Source organism: Lepisosteus platostomus, chromosome 6 (genome assembly GCF_059453375.1).
Source record: "Lepisosteus platostomus isolate fLepPlt1 chromosome 6, fLepPlt1.hap1, whole genome shotgun sequence".
In the NCBI taxonomy this organism is placed as follows: Eukaryota; Metazoa; Chordata; class Actinopteri; order Semionotiformes; family Lepisosteidae; genus Lepisosteus; species Lepisosteus platostomus.
In genome coordinates this window covers 14,327,778-14,347,341 of record NC_142616.1, presented here as the reverse complement: position 1 = coordinate 14,347,341, position 19,564 = coordinate 14,327,778, and the positions used below count along the sequence as shown (strand labels likewise).

The 19,564-nt window shown below is 49.0% G+C and overlaps 2 protein-coding genes across 3 annotated transcripts; one reads left to right on the top strand and one right to left on the bottom strand.

The window, feature by feature from the left end:
* Nucleotides 1-337: 337 nt before the first annotated feature.
* On the top strand, nucleotides 338-9,007 carry LOC148660498 (tryptase-2-like). Of its 2 annotated transcripts, none has more exons than XM_088637989.1 (6): nucleotides 338-470; nucleotides 721-832; nucleotides 1,725-1,899; nucleotides 3,929-4,182; nucleotides 6,997-7,142; nucleotides 8,345-9,007. In XM_088637989.1, exons 2-6 carry the CDS (start codon nucleotides 781-783, stop codon nucleotides 8,501-8,503), a joined length of 786 nt encoding a protein of 261 aa, XP_088494115.1. In that variant the 5' UTR covers nucleotides 338-470; nucleotides 721-780; the 3' UTR covers nucleotides 8,504-9,007. The 2 variants fall into 2 exon arrangements, with proteins under 2 accessions (XP_088494115.1, XP_088494114.1); XM_088637988.1 differs by having other exon boundaries at nucleotides 338-533.
* Nucleotides 9,008-9,249: 242 nt separating this feature from the next.
* Nucleotides 9,250-17,338, bottom strand: LOC148660497 (serine protease 27-like). The gene is made up of 5 exons (XM_088637985.1): nucleotides 17,146-17,338; nucleotides 15,810-15,981; nucleotides 12,523-12,794; nucleotides 11,928-12,073; nucleotides 9,250-11,218 (listed from the first exon to the last, which is right to left on the bottom strand). The coding sequence occupies exons 1-5, from the start codon at nucleotides 17,189-17,191 to the stop codon at nucleotides 11,051-11,053; spliced, it is 804 nt and encodes a 267-aa protein (XP_088494111.1). The 5' UTR covers nucleotides 17,192-17,338; the 3' UTR covers nucleotides 9,250-11,050.
* Between the last annotated feature and the right edge of the window lie 2,226 nt (nucleotides 17,339-19,564).

Genomic DNA, 19,564 nt, shown 5'->3' with positions numbered 1-19,564 from the left:
CCAGGAAAATGGCTGGGATTAGAACTGATCTTACCAGTTAAAATCGAACCAAACAGAAAATAGAAGTTCTTGTGAAAAGGGCTGTCATGCGTTGTCACTCACTTGCTGCCAGAGGGGATGCATTCTCAGAAACAGTCTATGTGGTCACCAGCCTGGCACCAAGATAGAAACAGTTCTGTGGTTTATTCTGACTGACAATGTCAGTACGGTACCTTATAAGGTCTTTATCTGAGACCCCCTATGGAGCCCTCAGCGGTTTAGCTCACTGACTGACCACAAGCTCAGGAAGTGGAGAAGGGCTATATTAGGTGTGCGCACGCGAAGCTGCAGCCTCTCCACCAGACACCCAGTCTCAGCAGCTGCACTGCACTCTGGCACAGGGGGCGCGTCGACCTTCAACAGAGAGGAGGAGACCCGGCCCTCGCCCCTCTGGAAGAGAGCAGCTAGCATCCAAGAGAGCTCCTCTGCAGGTGCGTGCTGAGCTCTGATGAGCATTGACCTGCATCTGGCCACAGAAAGGGTCGTCACCGGCTGTAAGTTCAGATCTCCAGCGGCTCTCTGCTGCCCATTAAGCTATGACTGGCGCCACACCGAGAGAGAGTGCCATAGTTTGGGGCCGTACTGCACTGTAGCCTTGTGATCTGCCCATCTTTACTCTCTGTCTCTTTTTCCTCTTTGACGGTGCTCTCTCCCTCTCCCTGTCCCACTCTCTCTCTTCAGGTTGATCCAGCTGAAGCTGCTCCGGTTCTGTCCAGCCCGGAGTGAGAGTCCAGTGGAGGGATGGGGTTTCTGAAAGAGCTGTCACTCCTCTTGCTGCTGAGCCTGCTGCCAGGTCAGATCCCAGGGGCACTGCTGTGGTTTGCCCTAATGAAACGCCTTCACGACTAACCGACAAATGCCCTAAAAGAATGACTGTACGCCTAAGGGAGAAATGTCTCAGCCGTGCTCCCAGCAGCTGCCTGCTGTAGTCAAATAACAGTGCGAATACTCAATGGCTGAGAAATGGCTGATGCAGCATTTCCACACCAGCGAGCCTGACTTCTGTTCCTTGTGGGGTTATGGTATTGGTTCTTCCAGTCAAACTAGAGGCTCTAGCATGTGGCAATAGGCCTATGAGTGATATTCAGCGTGGATTTCGAAGAGGTAAGTGTCACGATTGTGATCCCTCCTCCGGCTCTTTCACATTTTAGTGGAAGATGTGCACCTGCCCTCAAGAACTGTATGACTGCTCTGGAATCAGTCCCTGCCTGAAAGTAATGTCCTACACAGAAAATAACTGAATCTCTTTAGTCTTGAATAGAGAGGACTATGAGGCAGTCGTGTCAAAAGAATGAAAATCCTCAAAGGCATCGACAAAGTCAACCCAGCAGACGCCTACAGAATGAAACAGTGAATGGAAGTGCATTTAAATCTGAGGACAGGATGCTCTACTTTACACAAACGGTGGTAGGAGTGTGGAACAAATTGTTGAAGCCCATACCCTGGTTTCTTTCAAGAAACAGCTGGATGAGCTCCTCCAGTCAAGACAGGAGGCTCTACTTTACACAGAGGGTGGTGGGGGTGTGCAACAAACGGCCCACTTTTGTTGTTGAAGCCGATAACCCCGGTTTGTCTCGAGAAAACAGCTGGGGGAGCCTCTCTTTACCAGATGAAAGCTGGTCTCTTTCACCCTGGGTCACTGATTCCACTCTCGCTGTCTGTCTGTCTGTCTGTCTTTCTTTCAGGCCCCGAGGCAGCTCAGCTGCAGAGTGGCATTGTGGGAGGGAGAAACTCTAAGGAGGGCCAATGGCCATGGATGGCGGCTCTGTTTGTGAAGGACAATCGCGGGGTGTATGAGTTCAGTTGTGGGGGGTCCCTCATCCACCCGCAGTGGGTACTCACTGCAGCTCACTGCGTCAGGTCAGAGGTCATCTTGCATCTCTTCTTCTGTCCGCTTATAAAACATCTGTCACGCCTAGTGCGGTCCTCAGTTGGAGAGTTATTTTTTTTCCTCTAGTTGTCTTCTCCTTTTTCTCCGGGTGCTGCCAGTTAACATATTAAGCAAATGAGGCAGAAGCATTTGAAAGGGAAATGGGGGAGAACACTGAGAGATCAGGAGATGGCGAATGAGGTTAGTTGAGTGGTGTGGGGAACAGACATGTTGTGTGCTTTTCTTTTTTGCTTTTAGTTTGGTTAGTGTAGATACGGGTAGGACGTGGAAGACTTTTTTTTTGGTATGGCCTCATTGCTGGGCACGACCACCTCTATTTTCCGGTTCTAGCCTACCTAGTTGTTTTTGTTTAGCCAGTTAGTCTGTTTTTTTTTCTTTCTTTTGCCTCCCAGTTGGAATACAAATGTCCACGTCTGCCTCTCTGGGAGTTTTTTTGTGGTATGAAGTTGATTTGTTTTCTGGGGGATGCCCGATCTCTCGGGCATTCTTTTGTGTTGCGACTTTTGCTGGGACACGAGATGCATTTTTAAGGTCGTTACCCACCACATGTGATGTGTCACACCATGATAGTTTCTTGATAGGAGCTGGAAACTATACCCCGTAAGTTGTGTTTTCAACCCATAACCTTTCACCTTTCAACCTATAACCTTTCACCTTTCAACCTATACCTTATAACCACCTGTGAATGTGTAAGATTGAAACTAAGATTGTTCCAAGTTATTTGCAAGCTAAGTTTATGCCAATTGTTCCTTGTAACTTGCATCTGTTTCTTATATCTCCGCTGTTAATGGTGGACATGGCTGTATATTGATTTGGTTAAGTTCACAAACATTTTTTGGTTGAGTATAGCTTATTTCTGTACTTAGTGCAATGATAAATAGGCTGCTTGTATTTGTATAGAGGTGCTGCCCCCACCTGGGTGACGCACAGCACATCAGGGGGAGCAGAGAGAAACTGTTGCACCAGCTGAATTAAGGGCAGCTTTTAGAGAGGCCAGACTCTCCAATCCCTGACTGGAGCTGAATCCAGACACTGGGGTTCACACAGGTTTCCAGGTCTCTTTGAAGCAGAAGCACCTGAAAAGCTAGGAGACACTTAATACTTCCCATCAAATTAGTAACCAGCTGGTTTGTCTCATTTAAAAGTCGAGTAAGAACAAAAACCAACACACTGACTGGTCCAGGACTGGACAGCCCTGCTGCAGACACACTGACCCCTCCAGGACCAGGACTGGACAGCCCTGCTGCAGACACACTGACTGACCCCTCCAGGACCAGGACTGGACAGCCTGGGTTCAGACACACTGACTGACCCCTCCAGGACCAGGATTGGACAGCCCTGCTGCAGACACACTGACCAGTCCTCCAGGACCAGGACTGGACAGCCCTGCTGCAGACACACTGACTGAGCCCTCCAGGACCAGGACTGGACAGCCCCGCTGCAAACACACTGACTGACCCCTCCAGGACCAGGACTGGACAGCCCTGCTGCAGACACACTGACTGACCCCTCCAGGACCAGGACTGGACAGCCCTGCTGCAGACACACTGACTGACCCCTCCAGGACCAGGACTGGACAGCCCTGCTGCAGACACACTGACTGACCCCTCCAGGACCAGGACTGGACAGCCCTGCTGCAGACACACTGACTGACCCCTCCAGGACCAGGACTGGACAGCCCTGCTGCAGACACACTGACTGACCCCTCCAGGACCAGGACTGGACAGCCCTGCTGCAGACACACTGACTGACCCCTCCAGGACCAGGACTGGACACTCTTTGTATGACTCCAGTTCTTTCACCTACAGTATTTGTAATTTAGCCCAGAGATTGCTGCACCCACACAATAGCATCCTTGAGGATCAGGCCCGTTCTGCAGTGTTTTTTGTGCTTTTACCTGCTGTACACGGCTCAGTGATGACAACAGCGGCTCTAAACCACACCGCTCGAGGCCCAGGGCTGTCTGACGGCGTGGCTGTCTCCCTCTGGTCTCGGCAGCAAGCACAAAGTCAGCTCCTTGAAGGTGTACCCGGGGATGTACCAGCGGGACGTTCGGAAGGCGCCCAGGGAGGTGACGAGGGTGGTTATGCATGACAGATACGACGACGGGCTGGGGTACGACCTGGCCTTGCTGCAGCTCCGTCAGCGTGTCCGCAGATCCAAGCACATCCGGCCCGTCAAGCTCTCCCGGACGCCCTTCCCCCCGGGAACGGAGTGCTGGGTCACTGGCTGGGGCCGCACAGGACCAAAGGGTAAAGGTCAAGAGCTGATAGCACTGCATCACGATCCTTTAATACTGTACCTGCGGTTCAAGTCCAGGTCACCTGCCTCTGTTCACCTCATTATCTCCTCTGTGTGTGTGTGTGTGTGTCTCCTCTGTCTCTCTCTCACTGTGTCTCCTGTCCTGTTGTGTGTGGGATTCTCTGTGATCTCCTCTCTCTCACTGTCTCCTGTCCTGTTGTGTGTTTATTACTGAGGGATTCTCAGTGATTTCTTCTCTCTCACTGTGTCTCCTGTCCTGTTGTGTGTGTTTATTACTGAGGGATTATCTGTGATTTCCTCTCTCTCACTGTGTCTCCTGTCCTGTTGTGTGTGTTTATTACTGAGGGATTCTCTGTGATCTCCTCTCTCTCTCACTGTGTCTCCTGTCCTGCAGTGTGTGTTTATTACTGAGGGATTCTCTGTGATCTCCTCTCTCTCTCACTGTGTCTCCTGTGCTGTTGTGTGTGTTTATTACTGAGGGATTCTCTGTGATCTCCTCTCTCTCTCACTGTGTCTCCTGTCCTGTTGTGTGTGTTTATTACTGAGGGATTCTCTGTGATCTCCTCTCTCTCTCACTCTCCTGTGCTGTTGTGTGTGCTTATTACAGAAGGATTCTCTGTGATCTCCTCTCTCTCTCACTGTCTCCTGTCCTGTTGTGTGTTTATTACTGAGGGATTATCTGTGATTTCCTCTCTCTCACTGTGTCTCCCGTCCTGTTGTGTGTGTTTATTACTGAGGGATTATCTGTGATTTCCTCTCTCTCACTGTGTCTCCTGTCCTGTTGTGTGTGTTTATTACTGAGGGATTCTCTGTGATCTCCTCTCTCTCTCACTGTGTCTCCTGTCCTGTAGTGTGTGTTTATTACTGAGGGATTCTCTGTGATCTCCTCTCTCTCTCACTGTGTCTCCTGTCCTGTAGTGTGTGTTTATTACAGGGATTCTCTGTGATCTCCTCTCTCTCTCTCACCGTGTCTCCTGTCCTGTTGTGTGTGTTTATTACTGAGGGATTCTCTGTGATCTTCTCTCTCTCCCACTGTGCCTCCTGTCATGTTGTTTGTGGGATTCTCTATGATCTCCTCTCTCACTGTGTCTCCTGTCCTGTTGTCTGTGTTTATTACTGAGGGATTCTCTGTGATCTGTTAGTATACTGAATATCTTCTTTATTTTTGCGTATATAATGTCTAATTACTGTATTTGTGTCCACTCTTTGCCTGTGAGAGAGACCACACCTTTATTTCTGCTGGTGCGGGTAACTACCCTTCCTGTAGAATAAAAGGGTAACTTGATAAAAGAGCAGTGTTCCATGATCTATCAGTAACTGACCAACTTAGAACACAAAGATCAGTACAGGTAAAACAGCAGGCCCTGTCTGCTTGATGCAATACTATCATTGATCTCTATTAAAACTGAACCCTGTGTTAATCACTGCAGGAAAAAAGAGATCCAGTCTTCTGGTTAAAAAGAAAGCAGTTGTCACAGCAAAACCTTCTCTGTCACAATGAAAGCTACAGTAGCCCTGTGCCTGCAGTACAGTAGTTACAGTCTTTTTGAGTTGCCAGTTCAGTTCACCGATCCATCTGTTTCTTAACTGCTTCATCCCACTCAGGGTCAGAGGGGGAGCACACGGTGGGGTACTCCCTGGCCAGGACACCGGTCCATGGCAGGGCGCGCGCGCACACACACGCACGCACCCACGCCAACGGGCCAGTTTTCCCAGAAGCCCGTTGTTACGCATTCCACTCGCGTCTCTGTCCCGTCCTGCATTCCCCCGCCCACACCCTTTGGCAAACGCTCACGCCGCAAGTAATACACCTGCAGTATCACCGTTTACTCCCCTCGCTATTTCAGTCCTCCTCTCTCCTCACGTCCCCGCTCATTGATACAGATACTCCTAGAGCTCCCAAGTGCGCGGTACTCTCTTCCTGCCCACACCTCGTTATGTGATCTTCTAGCTTGCTCCTCGTCTTCGACTTAGCCTTACGTTTTGGATTGTTGCTCCCGTGTACAGACCTATTCGCTCGCTTCCTGGTTTTCGTTTTCGCTTAGCGATTCGGCTCGGTTATTTTCTCTCTCCCCCCCGAGTCCTGCACAGGATCCGTTCACCCTACCTGCCCGACCCTGACAGAGACGCAGATTAGAAAGCCTACTCTACTTGTTAGCAGATGTTTGTTTTGTTGTTGTTTTTTCCTGCGAGTGAAACAAGTGACATGCACAGGTATCCCCCTCACAGGTACTGTACAGGCTCACTATTCTCATCAGGGTCGGGCAGATCGGGTGAACGGATCCTGTGCAGGACTCGGGAGAGAGAGAGAGAGAGAAATCACCAAGCGGAAACGAAACCAGGAAGCGAGCGAGTAGGTCAGGACACGGGAGAGACAACGAGGGAGCAACAATCCAAAACATAAGGCTAAGTCGAAAACGAGGAGCAGACTAGAAGAGAATACCGCGCACTTGGGAACTCAAGAACTCTTAGTGAGGTGAAGAGAGAGGAGGACTGAAATAGTAAGGGGAGTAAACGGTGATAGGCGTATTACTTGCGGCGTGAGCGTTTGGTAAAGAGTGTGCACGTAGGAATGCCTAACACCACTTCACTTGCAAGCATTCTTCTGGCTGTGGGAGGACTCTAGAGGCAAGCCACGTGAACATTGGGAGAACATGCAAGCTCCACGCAGACAGCACTGCAGGGTGCCAGGACTCTGAGACAGCACTCCGAACCACACTGCTGATGTGACCCCCTGTTTTAGGTCCTTTCTGTTGACAAGGTCTGTGTATCAGTCCAATCCGCGGTGCTTCTGTCCTCCTCAGCGAGCCTTAGATCCCCAGGGATTCTCCAGGAGCTGAAGGTGACCCTCCTTGATCAGGAGAGCTGCCAGCAAATGTACCCACGTGACCGAATCGGACCCGGCGATCTCTGCGCCTGGGACAAGAAGAAAGGCAAAGGGACCTGCCAGGTCAGCTGTACCGCCTGAAAACACGCTGCACACTCGCACGGACAATGCAGTGAGCTGACTGCCTGAAAACATGAAGAAAACATACTGAGGGACACAGGACACACGAAATGAGCACACCGTGGAGTTGTTGTGACATTGCTGGTTTATTAGATTCCTACTGTACTGGGACTATCCTATTGTAACTGGACTGTTCTCCTGCACTGGGACTGTAGCTCCTATTGTAACAGACTGTTCTCCTGTACTGGACTGTAGCTCCTATTGTAACAGACTGTTCTACTGTACTGGACTGTAGCTCCTATTGTAACAGACTGTTCTCCTGTACTGGACTGTAGCTCCTATTGTAACAGGACTGTTCTCCTGTACTGGACTGTAGCTCCTATTGTAACAGACTGTTCTCCTGTACTGGACTGTAGCTCCTATTGTAACAGACTGTTCTACTGTACTGGACTGTAGCTCCTATTGTAACAGACTGTTCTCCTGTACTGGACTGTAGCTCCTATTCTACTGTGGTTTTCCCTCATATGTCATGTCTGCTTGGAGTAGTGCAATGTGTACTGTTTTTCTCACACTTGCTTCCACTGGAGCCCTGGACAACATGTGCTAAAATCGCCACGGCATCCACCAGAGTTCCTGCTGGACCTTGTAACAATTACAGTAGCTGGTTGCCCCAACTTCTCGTTCTGGCAGGAGAACAGTACCCCCGGCGCGTAATTAAGCACTTCACTTACTTCATCAGTAGGATGATTTTTAGAGTGGTTCTTGTGCCACTTCTATGCTCAGTCTTAAAGTTCCATCCTCTAGTCTCAGGGACGCGAGATCTCGGTATTCCTGGACTTTGACCTTGCTTGCTTTGGGTTTTCCCCTGTGCAACGCTCTTAACCTCGATCTGCCCGTCTGCCTCGTCCCTGTGTCTTTCCTTGCTTGCGTCTGAGACTGCGTCTGCCACTCTGGGTTGTGTTGGCTATGCCAGTCTGCCTGCTCAGCACAGATTCCTCGCTTTTCCTGTGCCTGGCTTCTCCTCCCTGACTCAGACTGCTGTTCCCATTCAGGTATGAGCACCACATCGCAGTTTTACACAATTCAGAAGGTTTGTGTGCTGAAGCTGGGGCGGCTGTGTTCAGGAAAGATGCGTGGAGTTTTGGAAGGCACTGGGCTTGGCCCGTGAGCGTAGGAAGGCTCACTCTTGCGTCTCTCTTGTGCAGGGGGACTCTGGGGGTCCGCTGGTCTGTCAGACATCTGACTCATGGGAGCAGGCAGGCATTGTGAACTGGGCGGACGGATGTGGACAGAAGGCCACAGTGTACGCCAACGTGACCCACTACATAGACTGGATCACAAAGCACATGGGCGGCCTGGACTGACACAGAGCCAGGTTACGGCCACCCCCGCAAGTCTGTAACGAGCTGATCATACCATGAAGACACATCACACTGGACTGTTCTCCTGTACTGGACTGTAGCTCCTATTGTAATAGACTGTTCTACTGTACTGGACTGTAGCTCCTATTGTAACAGACTGTTCTACTGTACTGGACTGTAGCTCCTATTGTAACAGACTGTTCTCCTGTACTGGACTGTAGCTCCTATTGTAACAGACTGTTCTCCTGTACTGGACTGTAGCTCCTATTGTAACAGACTGTTCTCCTGTACTGGACTGTAGCTCCTATTGTAACGGGACTGTTCTCCTGTACTGGACTGTCGCTCCTATTGTAACGGGACTGTTCTCCTGTACTGGACTGTAGCTCCTATTGTAATGGGACTGTTCTACTGTACTGGACTGTTCTACTGTGATTGTTTATCATATGTAATGTGTGCATTACAATCTCTCCTTTTTTATACAATTAAAAGATTTGCAACTTGAGTACATGAAGGTCTTCTATGTTGTCTGTCACTGCGGAGGTATTCTGAGTGCACCCACAGGAAGATGGTTTGGGAGCAGGAGGCCTGCTTTGTAGAAAAAAACTCGAAATAACCAGAACACAGTATGTCCTCCTAGTGCAGCTTCAGCAACCCTAATAAAGCACTGCTGCTTCTCTCTGTTCTTGTGAAAGCTTCACATTCCTCCACCGAAAGCAGGATAAAAAAAATAATGCACACCTCCAGACCAGTGGTTTGAATGCTTCATGTTTATTGGGTTGAGCAGAGACGCAGCAGAGCGAAGCCAAGAGCAGAGCTTACATCATAGGCACGAGGACTGGACCAGGGATACAGAGGTGGGCAGGAACGGGGATACAGACCTCATATCCCATATCCCAGATGGAGAGCAGTGCACGTCAGCTAAAGCACAGGGGAGTTTTAATGGATGATGGAGCAGGAAAGGACACATGGGCGACCCCCAGCAGGACTGAAAGGACCTCGTCCTTGACATAGACATCATGCAGAATATATTTCAGAAACTACCCTGCTCTTTCCACCATTGGTTTCAACTGATCAGATCTCATTTCGGCTTTAGATGAGCAAAAACAGAGAGTGTGATCTCTCACAGAAACAATGCTAGGTATACTAGATCACTGTCAATCTGTAGATCTTGCTCGAGGGCAATGTCCGTCAACTGAAATACAAGGATGTTTCAATGAATAAGGAAAGCAAGACCCACGGATGAAATTTAGGCAGCTCTTAGGAGCTGGCAGGCCATTGTGTGTTGGAGGCAGGTCCTCACAAGCGCACTACCCATCCACAGAATCAGTCTGAAGGGGCCTGGTCTCAAGGGGGGCATTTCCCACCCCTGGCAATGCACAGTGTCACTCGCTTTTCCTGTGCTCAGGGAACAGCGCGAGAAGCCAACTCGTGCAGATGCATGGACCCTCCCCCCAGTCACATCATGAGAGATGGGGCGCACAGCTGTTCATAACGGGGCGTTCGAGTGGCACAGTGCCCACAGAAGAGTGCGGTCTGGTGAATGGAGGAAGAGCTCATGGGTGACGTTCATTCATACTGTAAAGGACCTCAACATTCACACAGGCACAGAGGAGAGCCCTGGCGGTAGTAGTGGGATTAACAAAGTGGGTATCATCTGGGCACTGAAACACCTCACAGGTGCTCTCCGATCCACCCCAATGGGGTTCTCTGTGTTGCTCTGGACGGAGACAGCAACCCCAGCCCACACACGCCAACCAAACAGCCAGTTACGCCTCCAGCTACGCGTGATAGAGAGGGCTGCCATGAGAGCTCCTGCCATCTGTCTTATCGAAATATCCTGAAAGTGGTGAAACCACTGAAAGTGTCTGCATGTCCTGGTGGATCTGTCACTTTGGGAGAAGTACTTTTGCAAATTGGACCTGGTTGGGGAAAATTGCCAACTTAATAAGCTAAATCACTGGGGTGAATCAGATCAGACTAAACGCCCTCTGGTGGCTAATAGATGGTCAAGACTGGTACAGAGCGAGGGACACACCCTCTCCACTGCGAATCCGACTGCTCAGGGTGACACCTTTGTGCCCCAAGGGTAACAGTAATAGATTTATTCACCCTGCTATTGGTCTTTTGTAGGAGAAATAGTAGAAATAGTCATGGCCCTGACCTCTTTGGTGGTGATGGTTGTTGTGCTGTATTGTTAAGCTGGACTCGGCCAGTAAACTAACATCTTAGGGGAAATCAGTCAAGCTGGTATTGAATTTGAAGTAAAGAGTCTTCTCTGCTTCATTCCTTACTGAAGGCAATGCCACATCAGTCACTCTCCCACACACACACACACACACACACACACACACACACACACACACACACACACACACACACACACACACACACACACACACACACACACACACACACACACACACACACACACACACTCTCCATTCCTCCGCCTGTGCTCAGTCAACAGACCTTAATCTCACCAGGCCACGCAGCAAAAGCACAGCAGCAGCAATGAGCTCAGGAGCCAGCTGGGGGTGCTGTCCACGGGCTTCAGTAGCCTGTGTCTTTTGTCTTTTTTTGGATCCAGTGCAGGAAGCTGGAGACCCGGGTGTTGATTCCAGGGGAGTTTGGGCGAGCACAGCCTTTCCCAAAGCTCACAATGCCAACCTGCACCCAGCCCCTACCCTTCTTACAGACCAGAGGGCCCCCAGAGTCACCCTGGACAAGAAAGAGAGAAGATCAGATGATAACCTGACCACACACACCTGTACACCTGACCACATCCACACTTACCTGTACACCTGACTACACACACTTACATGCTTGACCAAACCCATACCTCTGTATACCAGATGACTCACACACACCTACACACTTGACCTTATTGTAGACACAGTATACACACACACACCTGTACAGACTCTTACTGGAGACACTGTATACACACACACACACCTGTACAGACTCTGTACACACACACCTGTACAGACTTACTGGACACACTGTATATACACACACCTGTACAGACTCTTACTGGAGACACTGTATACACACACACACCTGTACAGACTCTGTACACACACACCTGTACAGACTCTTACTGGACACACTGTATACACACACCTGTACAAACTCCTACTGGATACACTGTATACACACACACACCTGTACAGACTCTTACTGGAGACACTGTACACACACCTGTACAGACTTACTGGACACACTGTATATACACACACCTGTATAGACTCTAACTGGACACACGGTATACACACACACCGGTACAGACTCTTACTAGACACACTGTATACACACACACACCTGTACAAACTCTTACTGGTTACACTCTACACACACTTGTACAGACTCTTACTAGACACACTGTATACACACACACACACCTGTACAGACTGATGCTCTGACTCACCTGACAAGTGTCTTTCTTCCCTTCTTTGTACCCAGCACAGACCATTTCGTCCATGATAGTATTGTACTTCAATATCACCTGACACTCCTTATTGTCTAATACAGGAAGACGAACCTGCTGCAGAGTCTGGGGGCTCTGCAGAGAGACTGGAGAGATGAGAAGCTCAGTGAGGAAGAATTCTCAATCAGAGACTTTGCAAGAGGAAGTGCTGCGTGCATTGTGGGTAACTTCAAAACAGCCCTTCCTTAAGGCACGTATAATGAATCTATTCATCCATTCCTTTTCTATCTGCTTCATCCAGTACAGGGAATTCCGGAGAGCCGGAGCCTATCCTGGCACCCTGGACGGTATACCAGTCTATCACAGGGCAAACAGACACAAACACAGCAGGGCCACATTTCCTAGAAGTCAATTAATTTAACAGTCTTTGGAAATTTGATCCTAGGGCCTCGGCACAACCCAACTTTGTCACCCTCTAATAAATCTGTATAGAAAAAAAACAGAAGCTGTTTTCCTGCAGTAACAATCTTTTTTTTTTTTTGGCGCTCAAGCACACGTGCGCTTTTCTCTGCAATGTCCAGTATTTTGAACTCACCGTTTTCCTCAGTGGTCCCCCAACCGGTGGCCCAGCAGTTTACGTCGTTGGCAAAGTCATCATAACGCCGAGGAAGAGGAACGGGACTGATGTAGCTGTTGAATGTCACCTTCCTGTCCAGCTGCACCACGGCGATGTCATACCCGGAACTCGCACGTTTGTACTTCTCGTGGAGGATGACATCCTTCATCCTTAGCTTGACTTGGTTATTGCTGGGCTTTTCCAGCTGATAAGCTCCCAGGGTCACCGAGCAAGCGCTTTGGTTATAGCCCCTGAGGAACAAGAAGTCCATCGATCGATTGGTTAATCAACCCATCCTTTTCCTTACTGCTTCACTCATTTCAGAGCCAAAGCCTATCCTAGCAAGCAACGGGCGCAGGGCAGGGTACGCTCTGGGTGGGATGCCGGTCCATCACAGCGCAGACACGGACACAGACCACTTCCTCCCACAGTCCGAAGACCTGCTGGTACGTGAATTAGCTTAGGAAAAACTGGTCCTGGTCTGGGTGTGTGTCTGTGTCTGTCAGGCGTGTCATAGACTGGCGTCCCACCCTGGGTGTATCCCGCCTTTTGCCCATTGCTTGCTGGGACAGACTGACCCTAAAATGGATCTAGCGGTGAGAAAACGGATGGATGTTGCCTTACAGACTGGACTTAAAGTGCATTCAAAGTTGTTGTTTTTTTTCCATTCATCGACTGAATGGTTGGATAAGTCCCCCCCTTTAGAAATAGCAATATATTAAATTAGCTCTGGTGTAATCACAATAATAATAATAAACTTAATTTTATATAGCACCTTTAAATGCGGCTTCTCAAAGTGCTTGACAACAAACATAAAAAATACGCAAGATATGCACGATGGCAATACACAGTTAGAGGAGACAGTAGATGGAGGTACTGAATACAGTAGGAGCCGAGCGGTAAAGAACAGAACCAGTTAAGTACGGGCTCTTCTAAAGAAGAAGGTTTTGAGTCTGGATTTGAAGGAGTTTGAAGAAGGTGACTCTCTAATATCCTAGGTGTAACAAATCGCCTTCAAAATCAAACACAATGTTTCTTAGCCTCCACCTGCATGAAACTGTAGTGATTCGTGTGACTCCCACAGGCTCACCCTGCTGGGATGTGGACTTCATAGCAAAGACTCAACCATGAGCACCAAGGTGCTTTCAAGACAACTCCACAACAAAGATGTGGAAAGGCATCGATCAGGTATGGGCATAAAAACAATTCAAACTCCTTGAATATGCCTTGCAACAGAGAAACCCACTGATGTAAGGTGTTACTGTATGTGATATGTCTTGATTGTGTATGATATGTCACATGAAGTGCAGTAGCCAAACAGAAAGCAGTAACCAGTAACCAAGGGAAAACAGCTTTAGCTGGCACAAACTCCTCCACATGCTTACCATACTGTCACTCTTGGTGCTGCTTGCCTTTGGCTTTGAGCAGCATCATGTATCAGCACTGCTGGTGATCGTTTGCAACATGTTTTACTCATCAACACTGGTGTGTGTTAGTGATGCTGTTTGACAGTGGTGTAGATCAGTGTTAGTGATGCTGTTTGACAGTGGTGTAGATCAGTGTTAGTGATGCTGTTTGTCAGTGGTGTTGATCAGTGTTATTGGTGCTGTCTGGCAGTGGTGTTGATCAGTGTTATTGGTGCTGTTTGTCAGTGGTGTTGATCAGTGTTAGTGGTGCTGTTTGTCAGTGGTGTTGATCAGTGTTAGTGGTGCTGTTTGGCAGTGGTGTTGATCAGTGTTAGTGATGCTGTTTGTCAGTGGTGTTGGTCAGTGTTATTGGTGCTGTTTGGCAGTGGTGTTGATCAGTGTTAGTGGTGCTGTTTGGCAGTGGTGTAGATCAGTGTTAGTGATGCTGTTTGACAGTGGTGTAGATCAGTGCTAGTGATGCTGTTTGTCAGTGGTGTTGATCAGTGTTATTGGTGCTGTTTGACAGTGGTGTTGATCAGTGTTAGTGGTGCTGTCTGGCAGTGGTGTTGATCAGTGTTAGTGATGCTGTTTGTCAGTGGTGTTGATCAGTGTTATTGGTGCTGTTTGACAGTGGTGTTGATCAGTGTTATTGGTGCTGTCTGGCAGTGGTGTTGATCAGTGTTATTGGTGCTGTTTGACAGTGGTATTGATCAGTGTTAGTGGTGCTGTTTGACAGTGGTGTTGATCAGTGTTTTTGGTGCTGTCTGGCAGTGGTGTTGATCAGTGTTATTGGTGCTGTTTGTCAGTGGTGTTGATCAGTGTTAGTGGTGCTGTTTGGCAGTGGTGTTGATCAGTGTTAGTGGTGCCGTTTGGCAGTGGTGTTGGTCAGTGTTATTGGTGCTGTTTGGCAGTGGTGTTGATCAGTGTTAGTGGTGCTGTTTGGCAGTGGTGTTGATCAGTGTTAGTGGTGCTGTCTGGCAGTGGTGTTGATCAGTGTTAGTGGTGCTGTTTGACAGTGATGTTGATCAGTGTTAGTGGTGCTGTTTGGCAGTGGTGTTGATCAGTGTTAGTGGTGCTGTCTGGCAGTGGTGTTGATCAGTGTTAGTGGTGCTGTTTGACAGTGATGTTGATCAGTGTTAGTGGTGCTGTTTGGCAGTGGTGTTGATCAGTGTTAGTGGTGCTGTCTGGCAGTGGTGTTGATCAGTGTTAGTGGTGCTGTTTGACAGTGATGTTGATCAGTGTTAGTGGTGCTGTTTGACAGTGGTGTTGATCAGTGTTATTGGTGCTGTTTGACAGTGGTGTTGATCAGTGTTAGTGGTGCTGTTTGACAGTGGTGTTGATCAGTGTAATTGGTGCTGTTTGACAGTGGTGTTGATCAGTGTTAGTGGTGCTGTTTGACAGTGGTGTTGATCAGTGTTAGTGGTGCTGTTTGACAGTGGTGTTGATCAGTGTAATTGGTGCTGTTTGACAGTGGTGTTGATCAGTGTTAGTGATGCTGTTTGTCAGTGGTGTTGATCAGTGTAATTGGTGCTGTTTGACAGTGGTGTTGATCAGTGTTAGTGGTGCTGTTTGGCAGTGGTGTTGATCAGTGTTATTGGTGCTGTTTGACAGTGGTGTTGATCAGTGTTAGTGGTGCTGTTTGACAGTGGTGTTGATCAGTGTTATTGGTGCTGTTTGGCAGTGGTGTTGATCAGTGTTAGTGGTGCTGTTTGACAGTGGTGTTGATCAGTGTTAGTGGTGCTGTTTGACAGTGGTGTTGATCAGTGTTAGTGATGCTGTTTGGCAGTGGTGTTGACCAGAGTTACTCACAGGCGCTCAGTATATCAGTGAAAGGGGTTCCGGCTCAGACGAGACACTCACTCATGAAAGCAGTGTGCCGCAGTGAGGACCCACTGCTCGCTGATCAGGGAGCCTCCACACCTGGACGCTTTTTTGCCGACCACTGTCCTTATATAAGCCTGCCAGGGCCAGGCTCCCTCCTTCGCATCCTCACCCCCAACGATGGAGCTGCGGGCCAGCGGGGAGCCGGACACTGGGCGGAGAGAGGGAGAGAGCAGCAGTCTGTGTGAGGAGGACACACTGCCTGGCCTGCAAGAGCCCTGCAGCGCATCTGGGCTTCAGGGCTCAAGGGACTAGCCTGAGCTGAACTGAGTCCCGGCGGCTTCACAGGACGTGATCCCCTTTCAAAAGGACCCTGGAGAGGCGACGTCATTGTGTGGGGTTTGACCCCCGCCCCAGATTTCACTGGAACCCCCATGTCACCTTTGTCCCTGGATTCATTTGAGCAGTAGAGAGGAGAGGAGGTTATTGTCACGCGTGCACACGTGTGCACTGGAAGTCTTATTTGCGCTGTTCTCTCGGGACGAGCACAGCACCGCACAATGCAGACAGTACATTACGAAACGGTACGCAACAAATAGCAACAATCAGAACAATAAATACGTTGCAGAGGGTAAAAAAATATGTGGCGGTCCAAGTCAAAAGTCCAGTGTGCAGAGGTGCATGAGTTCTGAGGCCCTGCAGTTCGCTCGTAAGGATGCACACTGCTGTAGGGTAGAAGCTGTTCGGAATCCTAGTGGTCTGTGCTTTAATAGTGCAACATCACTTGCCAGAGCACAGGCGGGAGAACAGTTTTTGCTACGGGGCGGAGGGGGGGTTCTGTGGCTAAGGATCTGCACCGCTGGCTGGAAGGTTGCTGGTTCAAATGCTGAGGCCGGCAGAGGAATCCTACTCTGTTGGGCCCCTGAGCGAGGCCCTTCACCCCAGCTGCTCCAGGGGTGCTGTATAAATGGCTGACCCTGCACTCTGACCCCCAGCTTCTCTCTCCCTGTCTGTGTGTCTCATGGAGAGCAAGCTGGGGTCTGAGAAAAGACAAACTCCTAATGCAAGATATTGTATATGGCCAATAAAGTGATGTTATCTTAGTTTGTGGCCAGGATGGTTGGGAACCTGAATGATGTACTAGGCTTTACTGAGATAGCAGAAAGAGGATATGAGAAATACAAATTAAAAAAAGAAATTGAAACATGAATTGTGGTTTGAAAAAAAGAAATACAAATAAAACTGTGTCTGAAAGACTACAATCTGGTTAAGGAATATTTCTTGCAATCGTCTGGGCTGTCTTTTGCTGCACACTGCTCCTATAATTCTCAGGATCGGTGTAGGAGGGATAACCTTAGGATTCTTAAAGTCTTACCTTCAGTCAGGCTCAGAATCCAGAACAGCAGCTGCACGAAAAACATCTTAACCCTCTCAGCCTTTCCCTGCGTTCACACAGATCTGGTTCTTCCCACCTCTTGCCTCTTAGTGACCCCAAAGATCTCTCCACAGCTACTGCTTCTCAGTGCTCACTTAGGTCTCCCTGCTCATCTGCAAACACAGTTCACAATCACTGTGCCTTATATAGCCCTCAATGACACACTCGTGCAGCAAGACAGACACACACACACACACACACACACACACACACACACACACACACACACACACACACACACACACACACACACACACACACACACACACACACACACACAGTGAAATGTGCAAACCACAGAGCTACATAAAGTTCATGAGACACAGAGAGCATCGCCCACATAAAACATAAAAAACATTCGGGTCTTGCTCTGAATACAGACCCTGTTACCTCATTCTTGACAAACGTGACGAACTTTGAATGTGTTTCTTTACTGATTGCCAGCCAGATGTCTTTTTCTAATAATTCTTCAGAAGAATCCAAATTCACGTTAGGTCAAGTTCACAGTTTTTGGTAAAGCAAAGCACACACACGTTTAGATTGCATCAGAGCCTGATTTGTAATTTATCTGTTTTAGTAGCTGTTTAGGTGGATGCATTTGAACAAATGAGTATCCCCATTTCTTTAACCACGGACATTAAAGTCTTTGAGCTGCATTCAATCATTAGGGAGTGAAAACGTCATTTTAATCCCTTCAGCGAGTGATCTGCACAAATAAGCAGCTTAGTCATTTTTGAGTGAAAATACCAACATCTCTTAGTTTTCGGGGGTCACACTACAATGATTGAGAGCAAAGTTTGAGCACTGTTCAGGGGGATCCTAACTTCAAGATGTTCGAGCGTGTTCCCACATATGCACCTCTGCACCTCATTTAAGTAAATCAATTAATCAATTAAACTGTAAACTGGTCAAAGCTGAGAACTCCCAAGTCTCTACAAACCGCTGATCTCCATGTCCTTGGTGGGGCAGCCCTGAGACGTACTGCTGAATTGTTCTGTGTTGATTGCTGCTATAGACATGACTAGAACAGTTTTTCCATACATCTGTTTTCTAACGTTTATCCAGTACAGGGTCACAGGGGACCCGAAGTCTATCCCAGCAAGCAATGGGTGTAAGGCAGGGTACACCCTGGACAGGACGCCAGTCCATCACAGAGTACTCACAGACTCACACCGGGGCCCATCTTCCAACCCAACTCAGAGCCCCAGCACTGCAAGGCAGCAATGCAAACCACTGTAGCTTGTGGTTTGAATTGCACTCATCACTGCTAGATCTTTCTTACTCCGAAACATAAAAAGGGTGCTGCAGATCGCCTTTAACTTGCCAGATTGCCAGATAGCTTTATCTCGGATAAATCTGCATCAGCATGCAGTTATGACTCAGCACATGTCAAGAACAGTTCCCTAGAGGGCGCTCCACTGCTCTCATGATTGTTCGTGTGATTTAGCTCTCCAGGTGTACCCTTTTAGCGTTATTATTTAAAGACCAGCTCCTCCAGTCCTCGGGGCTCATCATTAGGGTAAGATGTCGCGAGGCCCGCCTAGCACCAGGAAACCCTACGTCCGTCTCCTGAGGGCATAGGCCTCATCCCCGACACCTCCCGCTTCCCGAGCCCGGGGTCTGGAGGATCTCGCCCCGTCACCCTTGGACCTCCATGTTTTGTTTGTCCGTGTGCTCCCCCCTCCCAGGGATTTTAACTTTGTCGCGTCCCAGGATGGATTCCTCGTTGATGGACTCTCGGACTGTGCTTTGACCTGCCCTTGGACCCGTTTGGATTTGGATGCCGTTTTGTCTTCCCCGTACACTGTCTCACGGACTGTCACTATTATTTTATGCACTATTAAACCCCTGTGTGTTCCCTTTTACCACGCCTCCTGTTTTCTCCAGCTCTTACCGCATCGCATAGGGTCTTCTACAAGATCTGACACGGATTTCAGTCCGTGTTCGTGACATTCCGGGCCCTGTGCAGACCACATGATCCGGAATTGTGAAGAAACACTGGGGAAAAAGTCATGCAGGAGAGGGTCTGGAGACAGGGGGCGTGTCCAAGGGGTGCAGGTGTCCAGGGAGAGTGAATCCGGGGCGAACAATCCAGGAGTAAATCCAAACAGGTCATCCAAGACAGAAGGTAGAGTCCAAGGCCAGGGGATCTATCCAGGGAATAAAACCATGAACCGGGTCGGGACCGGCGGGGTGGGGAATCAGGAGCAAAAGGTTAAAAGCATAATGGAGCCAGACGCAACAGGACCCCAGGCTCTAATGAAACGGGACTCAATGAGGAGCCAGGAGCGAAGTCTGCGTCTGGCTTTTAAGGGGGAACGGAAATAGAGAACAGGTGCAGGTAATGGGAGAAAACGAG